This window comes from Pyxicephalus adspersus, chromosome 11, assembly GCF_032062135.1.
Source record: "Pyxicephalus adspersus chromosome 11, UCB_Pads_2.0, whole genome shotgun sequence".
NCBI lineage: Eukaryota > Metazoa > Chordata > Amphibia > Anura > Pyxicephalidae > Pyxicephalus > Pyxicephalus adspersus.
Window position 1 is genome coordinate 56,913,745 of NC_092868.1, and position 9,664 is coordinate 56,923,408.

At 39.6% G+C, this 9,664-nt stretch overlaps 2 protein-coding genes across 2 annotated transcripts in view; both read right to left on the reverse strand.

The window, feature by feature from the left end:
- The window catches only part of LOC140341045 (nicotinamide N-methyltransferase-like), a 7,066-nt gene extending 1,898 nt beyond the window's left edge, over positions 1-5,168 (reverse strand). The window contains exons 1-2 of the mRNA XM_072426558.1: positions 5,105-5,168; positions 2,485-2,692 (exon numbers count right to left, since the gene is read on the reverse strand). Coding sequence (XP_072282659.1) covers positions 2,485-2,692; positions 5,105-5,168 — 272 coding nt within the window. The remainder of the gene's footprint in view (positions 1-2,484; positions 2,693-5,104) is intronic.
- A 1,046-nt stretch (positions 5,169-6,214) lies between these two features.
- LOC140341044 (indolethylamine N-methyltransferase-like) lies at positions 6,215-8,961 on the reverse strand. The gene is made up of 3 exons (XM_072426556.1): positions 8,811-8,961; positions 7,955-8,162; positions 6,215-6,813 (listed from the first exon to the last, which is right to left on the reverse strand). Exons 1-3 carry the CDS (start codon positions 8,959-8,961, stop codon positions 6,390-6,392), a joined length of 783 nt encoding a protein of 260 aa, XP_072282657.1. The 3' UTR covers positions 6,215-6,389.
- Between the last annotated feature and the right edge of the window lie 703 nt (positions 8,962-9,664).

A 9,664-nucleotide genomic window follows, 5' to 3' on the forward strand; every position in this document is an offset into this window, starting at 1 on the left:
ACCTGTCCCTTTTTTTTTTCCTAGGCCAGTGAATTCAAGGCATGCTTTTTGGTTTTATTTTGTACCTTTATCTGTGCATTTGATCACCCAGGTCATGCTGCCCCTCGAGGGCATTGTAGATCTACAGTTCATATTCTGATATAGTGCTGTGGTTTAGTAATTCATGTGCACATCAACTTCCTCTTTTTTCTGGCATTTCTGTTTAATGGAGGTAAAAGTTTTCTAATTATCTCAGTTTTCGATGTAAATGCGGCTTAGGTATGTGTTTTACTCATGTCATATTTTTAATACTGTGGCAGTGTCGGGGGTCCCACCTCTATGTTGGTACCCTCGCAGTCTCCAAGTTAGGGTCCTCGCTTGCCTGAGTGAGGGATACTAGGGCCTTCTGCCCCCATTCTTTTTGGACAGAGGTACAGACCGGGTGGGCGGACTCCTTCTGGGAATTTTTGGGAGATCCAACCCCTTGGTCTCTACAACTGAGGAATATTGTCCTCACTACTTGTACTAGTGAATAGAATCCTACTTATGTTCTTTGTTGTTTATCTGGCTTATTCTTTTAAGTCAAGCGCTGCTGACTACTTGAATGGAACCTGTAAAGATGATCACTCTTATTGTGAAAGGCCTAAATGTTCCAGAAAAGTGCACAAACCTTTTATCTGTCCTTCATAGAACTCGAGTTCTGATAGCTTTTATACAAGACACACATTTCAAAAAAGACAACCCTCCCAACCTTCAAGACCTTAGATATCCTAAAGGCTACTACTGCTGCACTCCTGACTCCCGATCAAAGGGAGTAAGCGTGCTTATTATTTCCTCACTGTCCTGGACACTAAAGGCCCCCCAATATGATTAGGAAGGTCAGTTTCTTTTCTTAAAATGTATTGTTAACAATCAGCATCTCACTCTGACCACAGCTTACGCCCCAAACACATCACAGGCAGCTTTTATCTCTACTCTGCTCTCCAAACTAGAAGACTTTAGAGAGGGCCTCCTGATATTGGGGGGAGACTTTAACTACACATCGGATAAAGTATTAGATACCTCCAGTATCCCTAAGAAAGGTTTACCAGGAGGGGGACGCATTAGGAAATGGGTTAACTGGGTTTTGGCAGGGGGTGAGGAAGGTATGCCAGGATTTGTTGGTGAGAAGGAGTGGGAGAGGAATGTCTTATTCTGGTAATTGGCAGTGTTTTTGATATGCATAATTTTATTTGCTGAAATATAAAGGTACTATTCTCTTGGTTTTCGTCTTTTGTTTTGTTATTATGTTTTACTGATGCTTGGTAAAGATGTACCAGATCAACATCTCATTGATTGTATTACTGTGATTGCTGTTTGTTCAGTCTGTATTTGTTGTGAAAATACAAAATAAAAAAAATAAAATGTTTAAAAAAATAAATTACCTACAGCCCTTTTGGACTGTTAAAACAGTGTGACTTTCTGTTCCATGGCACACACAAACTGCTGCTGTGTGGCAGGGAGAGGCAAACTGCACCACAGGCAATAAGGTTTGCATGCAGCTGGAGCTATGGTACAATAGTTCAAAGAACAACCATATCAGGAAAAGAGATACTTTTATTTTGGGAACCACCTCTCAACCTCTACATTTGCTTCCTGGACATACCTCTGGTATGTTCTCCTCTGACAATGAACCTTCTAATTACATTGGATAATTCACATAGCTGACTGACCTCCAGTGTTTGTCCTCTGGCTTGTTCTCTCCTAACCACAAACTTTCCTGTACACTTGGCCCATCCTTCCTTTGGATCTTTACCCCTTACCTATGTCTTATACTAGGACTTTTCGTCACCCCTGACATCATCTCAGATCCTTGTCCTTTCCCCTGACCCTCTCTACCTGGGGGTTTTCTGGGTGTCTGTCCCTCTACAGGCATTATGCCTTGCCTAATTATGAGTGCACAATGGACAACTCAACTGGCTGAACCAGGCTGAGCAGAGGCTTGCCTATTTGTGAAGAATATTAGGCCAGATTGGAAAATTGGAGCTTGGGGGAAGCATTGGCTTTTAGCCCAAGGGCCTCACAGTCTTCATTTGAACCCACCCCATAGTGGGCATGGGGGAAAAGCGGCCCTTTAAAGAGGGGGGAATCAGGTATCCACACCCTCCCAAGGGAATGAGTACTTAGAGTTGCACACCAGCAAAAAAAAAGTAGCCAAATGGTGAATAGTAGATCTTCTATACTGTAATAGCACAGGGAATCTTGAGTGATAGCATTACCCAAACTGATAAGCCATGACAATGACACCTAGGAACACTCAGTCAACTGATAGAACTGATAGAATAGAGTGAAAGTTGAAGTTTGCTGGATGTATTTCTTTGGCAATTGAGCCACATGAGTTAAATAAAAGGCTCTTTTACATTTCAAATAATTGCAGAAAAATATTTTACTGTAAAAGTGGCCCTATAATTTTGACTCACTTGTCCTGTTCATACTGTCACAAACATTCATCAGCAGACATGTTACCTTTTTCCTTCCAGCTCTTCAATAGCAGTCTTTGTGTGAATCCAGTTAAAAGCTCCGGTACGATCACCGAGCCATCTGCGCACTTCCATGGCACATGTTTTATTGAACTTCATAATTATTATATCTTTAAAGACATTGGAAGCTGAATATAGATGGTGAATGAAGGAGCCAAGGCTGAGGTCATATACAAGTTCTCCGTGAATGAATCCTGTGTTATAAAATAAATTGTTGTGTATATCTTAGTCACACAGGGTGGGCAAAATGTTTATTTTGGCTACAGCTGAAAACCTAAAGGTGCTGTTGTGACCATCAAAGTATCCTGATCTCATTATAATAATAAACCATCAACATCTGACAAGCATGGTCCACAGAGGTCACAATCAGAAAACCTGCAAAGGCCATATAGATATCCTTCATGTCATGTACATCTTAATACCATGGGGTGGGGAAAATGTTCATATGTAAATCCAAACACTAAAATTAAAATTAATCTGTAACTTTTTGAAGTGGAAGCATTTTAGTGACCTGATCAAACATTTTCATATCCTAAAATTTACACACAAGCTAACACACACAGGTTCCAATTAGGAGTAATGAGGGAGAATGTCCAGATCTGCAATGCCTGTGCATTAGTTGAGAAGCAAGGAAAAACCCACATGCCAATCCATTTGTAACACAGGATTTTCTACAAAGAAGAATGGTGTTGCTGTTTCAAGATACTGCATGAGAAATGCTTTTTACTGTCCCATTGCAACAAAACAGCCCACTTACAATTTGCTAAACAGCATTTGGACAAAGTTCTTAGCAGTGATGAAACTAAGACTGAACTTTATGCTCCCAACCATAATGCTTCATTTAGAGAGGAGGTAGCACTATTACAAAAAGCACACCAATCCAATTGTAAACCAAGCAGGAGAATCTCTGATTTCTTGGGGGTGTATGAGCTCCAGCAGTACAGGGAGCTTAGTGAATTTCAATGGAAAGAGAAATGCAGCCGATTACCAGTAAATATTGAAGGATAACTTGCATTCATCAGTCTGAAAGCTGCACATGCCACACTCTTAGATCTTCCAACATAACAATGAGCCAAACACGTGGCCAAGTTAACCCTTCAGTGGCTACAGCAGAAAATGAAGGTTATGTAGTGACCATCATAGTATCCTCAGAGGTCACTATCAGAAAACGTGCAAAGACCATGAGGACATCCCTGGAGTCAAGGACAGCTTAAGACAAGATGGGGCCCATATATATATAGATGGAGAAAATATAAAGTGGTAGTCCTTAATGCACAGCTTTACAACTTTCCATTGCCATTCTGTGGATTGGAGCTGATAATCAGCATAAACAACACTGAGATGTAACAAGGGGAAAATGGCAAAAAGAAGTATTTTTAGTTATTAACAACTATTCATAGTAAGCTCATCCATTGTTTTGTTCAGTATGAAAAAATCTGACACAATGTTTCATCAGGCCACTCCAACCATATCCACCCCTTCCACCAGTAAATCATCACTGGCCTCCCTCAGCCCTGTCACTATGAATGAAGTCTCTCTTCTCTCATCACCTCCATCTACTACCTGTCCGCTTGACCCAATTCCCTCTGATCTACTCCATGCCCATCCCTCCACGCTGGCCCCCACCCTAACCGAACTATTCAACCTCTCCCTTCTACAGGTATTTACCCCTCCCCCTCCCTCCTCCTTATCCTAGATCTTTCCTCAGCTTTTGACACTGTTGATCACCCCCTTCCAATACAAATCATGCACTCCATTGGTATCTGTGACACTGCTCTCTCTTGGATTACTTCCTATCTGTCTGGCCGCTCCTTTCAAGCTTCTTGCCAGACTTATCCATCCTTCCCACCGCTCCTCTTCCGCTGCCTCTCTTTGCAGATCTCTTCATTGGTTTCCATTTCACAGTAGAATCAAATTCAAGCTCCTGTGCTTCTCTTTCAAATCCCTCCACAGTTGCCTCCCGTAGCCGCTCTCTCCGCTCCTCCAATGACCTACAACTGACTTCCTCACTCATAATAACACTCATGGCTCCAAAACTTTTTCTAGAGCTGCCCCAACTCTCTGGAATGGCCTTCCTCATCCAATTTGGCTTGTTCCTACTTTCTGCTCATTTAAAAGAGCACTCAAAACCCATTTTTCAAACTTGCCTACCCATCTTCTTCTGTATTTTGAAACCATCACTACTTCCCACCAATACATAACTCCCATCCTATTGCATGTTAATTCCCCCACCTACTAGATTGTAAGCTGTTTGGGTCAGGGTCCTCTCCTCCTAGGTTACTGTAGTTGTCTGTCATTTGCAACCCCTGTTTAATGTACAGCGCTATGTTATATGTTGGTGCTATATAAATCCTATTCAATAATAACAATAATGTTAAAAAATTCTGTCTTAGCAGGGGCCTCGTTCATTGCCATGGGATAACAACACCCCCATTTCTGTCCCCTACTCACTATTGTTTCTTTTATCAGAAGTGCCAGGATAAATATCAAAATGACTTTGTGTTTTCTGTCAGAACTTCAAGAGACGTTCTAAAATACTTAAATTTACAGCTTATGTTTTTTACACAAAGAAATTATAGTTTCTCAATATACTGATTCATACAGACCCCTGCTGAACACATAGTGAAGATTCATCATAGGAAATTTCAAAGTATCTTCTGCGAAGATCATTCCCTCCTTGTCCGAGAAGTAATGTTCAAGGTGCCTTCTAGCATCAAATTCATGGATGTGGTAGAATTTCTTTGGCATGCAATCCATCTTGCAGTGTTAAGTATTGGGTATAGGGATTTGCAAGTAGTAAGGAGGGTGCAACAACCAGCCAGGTGAGCTATAACAAATTTGTTTTCCGAAGGGAAAAGTGGGAGAGACGGGAAAGGATGAAAACAATCCCTCACATTCTGTAATTCCTGCAATGATATACATGAAAACTGAGCGTGTCTGCCCTTGTGGGAGTCTCAGATTTTGGCACATATGTAAATGTTTGGAAAATTCTGTATGTAATTGAAATTTACATCTGGTTTTATCATTAAATTTTAGAGTATTAAAACATTTAAGTGCCCATGGTTATGAGAAGATGTTTTAAGGTCTGCCGAGAGATATCACTGACCAGAGAATACTTGTGGGATGGTAATTGAATCCTAATTTACACGCATCTTCAAATCTTCATTTGTGTGTGCTAAGGGCCAATGTCAACTGACCCATTGGGATCTACAGTGGAGAGGATGCCCCCTTCCCACCATAGTACACATTTTCCCTTGTGTGTTTCCTATCAACATATTGGGCCTAAATGTAAAAAGCTCTCCACGTCTGGAGAAGATAATCTATCATGGGTGAATCTGGGTGATTAAACAAACCTGTAAGTGCTTCCATAAAAGTAATTTGTGAGCAAATGCTTTTCATCCTGAACAGAATCAATTCCATGTTTCCATGTTCTCCCATCTATTCCAGCATTATGGAGGTTTAATAAACAAGGCTCAATGTTCTTGAAATATTTGGTGGTCTTCCTATATAATTTTGGAGAATTTGTCCATTGTAGTGACTTTTGTGAGACCACAACAAACAAATCGAATTTCTTCCTCATTCTTTTTGAGGGTGTTCAGGCTTGAATTTGGCCCCAACCTACAAATATTTGTCTGAACAGGTCTACCACCTAACCAAACCTACTTGCACTGTAAAATAAAAAAAAATAAAGAAAAACTATCTGTGTATTTATTTATTTATACATCATTCCATGATTTTTTCTTTATGCAAGCCATGAAAGTACCTCATTTAGGAGGTTCAGGTATTTTCTGTGTTTTCTGTATGATAACTGCTGACCATTTGATTTTGTTACATTTTCCTCCATCTGCATTGTAACATTTTCATGCTGAAATGGACACTGTTGGTAATAATTTACTTTTTTTTATGAGCTGAGATAAATATAATATGAGTGGTATCAACAAGATCACTCATATTCTTTCTCCTCTGCACAGCGCAGTAATCAATAATGAATCCCACCTTATGGAGAGCAGATTTTACAAAACTCTCGTCATATTTGAACACATGGAACCGTTCTGATCCAACTGTGAAGAAAGTTGTGTTCAGTACCCCGATAATGATCAGATGGCGCCCAACTTTTAGCAGTTTTGAGATTTTTTCCAGGTTCCTCATGTAATCATCTTGACCCTTGCTGATGAATTCCAATAACCATGCACTAATGACACAGTCTGCAAGAGGTAACACCAGCTGGCCGGTTAGATTCTCCTTTTCAAGGTTACACATCACAATCTGCCTGATGGCCGCTTTTACATTCAGTTCTATGTTCTGGACTTGGTCACTGAAATGAAAAAAAAAAAAAAAAAAAAAAAAAATATATATATATATATATATATATATATATATATATATACAGTGTATGTCCAATGCAGTTTTCTAGCAAAGTCAATACGTTTTTTTTTTAGTTTTTTAATAAAAAGTAAGATCAGAATGTTTTTGCTTCTATCAAGGCCCCATTACAGAGATTTCCCCTCACTTCCTTTTCTGCTGATGTATTACCAGATAGGAAATGAAGGGAACTTTTCAACAGCAACACAGACAAATATGTTTCATGAAGAGGGTAGAGGAACATTGGAACCCCTCTAAGATTTGTATTGATATCGATGTTTCTTTTGCAAAATTTGCTTCTCTCCCCTCTAATGACATTGTTAGCATGATAAAAATGAGGGTAACATCCCTAGATAGCAGTAGAAAAAAATGCAAACCATGTTCTAATTCTTAACCTGTATTCCCAAAAGGTAGATTTTCTTATTTCACAATTAGGGAAATTAATTATAGACTGGGCTTGTCATTTGCTTTGTCATCTGTGGCCATGTCTGCCAACACACAGCTACATGAATAGAGAGATCCTCTTACAAGGTGACACTCCTCTCACAAAATGTTCTGTGCTTTTTTAGGACTCTTTTTGAAGGACATTTTGGTTGACATGTAGTGATCTGCAATGTTCTATTTTACATTGCACTTGTCACATGTATTCAGAATAAATTTTAAATCCTCCACTGCTTGAACCATGGCTGCCTTGCACATGATAGTGCAGTGTTTGATAATTGCTTGATGTACATTTTGTTCTCTTATAGTTTCTGATTTTTTTGTTGCCAGACCCAATTTTAACTTATAATTTCCCATTTGCTTGCTGGAAATACCCCTGACATGTCCTTATCTGACAACAAATGTTCTAATTGCCTTGGTTTATCCACCTAGCTGGCTGACTTTCCAGGCATGACCTATGGTTTGTTCTCTTCCAATCATTCACCCTCTGACCCAGGGCCAAGCAAGCCAACCTCAGCCACATGAGTTACACAAAAGACACTTTTACATTTTACATCAGTACAGAAAGCTATTTTTTTACTGCAAAAGTTATCCCATAAAAATGTCTCACCCATGTTCTTACTGTTACACACATCAATCAGTAGACACTTTACCTTTTTCCTTCCAACTCTTCAATAGCAGTTGTTGTGTGAGTCCAGTTAAAAGCTCCGGTACGATCGCAGAGCCATCTGCGCAGTTCCATGGCACATTTTTCAGTAAACTTCATAAGAATTATATCTTTGAAGACTTTGGAAGCTGAATATAGATGGTGAATGAAGGAGCTATAGCTGAGGTCAATTAAAAGATCTCCACGAATGAATCCTGTGTCATAAAATAAAGTGTTGTGTATATCTTAGTCACATGGGATGGGCAAAATGATTATTTTGGCTACAGCACAAATAGTAAAGGTGCTGTTGTGACCATCACAGTGTCCTGACCTCAATATAATATTGAACCCTCAACATCTGACAAGCATGGTCCACAGAGGTCACAATCAGGAAACCTGCAAGGGCCATGAGGATATCACTTGTTGGGGACAACAGCTTTCCAGCTTTCTTTGTACCCTTCCTATTCTGTGAATTGGAGCTGGTAATCAGCATCACTGTGATGTCACAAAAGATGAAAAATTGCAAATTATTTATATTGCTCAGTGCTTTACCCAGCTACGTATTAATCACTTTAATTTACATCTATTATCCACAACTTTTCACAGTAAGCTCATCCATTCTTTGTTCATTATGAAAAGATTCAGTCTCAGCAGGCACCTCATTGGGTGCAGGAGGGTAGCAATACACCCATTGGTGTCCCCTACTCACTATTGTTTCTTATATATTAAATAGCATTATGAAAATCAAAATGACTCTTTCCTCTGGCAGCACTTTAAGAGACATTCAGAAATACTCAGATTTACCGCTAACGTGTTTTACAAAAAGCTAATGATAGTTGTTATGTTTACTGATTCATACATACCCCTGCTGAACACATATTGAAGATTCATCATCGAAAATTTCAAGGAATCCTCTCCAAACACCATGTCCTCCTTATCCGAGAAGTAATGTTCAAGGTTTCTTCTAGAATCGAAATCATGGATGTGGTAGAATTTCTTCGGCATAGAATCCATCCTGCAGTGTTCAGGTTTCACGTTCTAATAACCTAATCCATCCCACAGTTCTATTTATATATCAGGTAAATCTATATTAATTTTGTCATAACATTTTATGCTATATTTGCATGCCAGCCACAAGATATTCATGTGACAGCTGTGATTACACTCTTTATTTGTCAATAAACCATCATAATTCTACTTACTATTCATGTTCCCTTCTCTCTTCTTGTCTATATGAGGGTAACTTTGGTACTGTATATATGCATTTCAATAAAAGTAAAAAAAACTCACAACACAACTGCTAAGAATTTACCCTCACAAAGGATCATAGGTCAGCAACCATATTGGCCACCGGACTACTTTGCAGAAAGATTTCACCAGGTTGCAACCCCCAAGCTCTTACCATCAGCGGATGGCTTTAGTTTTCTACTATCAGCAGGCTCTTAATTTAGTTCCTTTTTGTCACAGGTATGGGAATAGGTAAGGGGTACTACAAACCCCAGTTATATTCCAGGGTAAGGGAATGACTGTCTTGATGCCCTCAGATTAAAAGAATCTTTCAATATACCCCTCAGACTCCCAAAGACTGGAGGACAGGTTGTAGTATTGGGGCCATGTCCCTATATCTGCTATGACTCCCCACTGTTCAGAGATGCCCCAAGGCCTGGTATTATCAGACTGCAAGCCAAATGTTTGCTGCCCCCTATTTCTGGCTTCC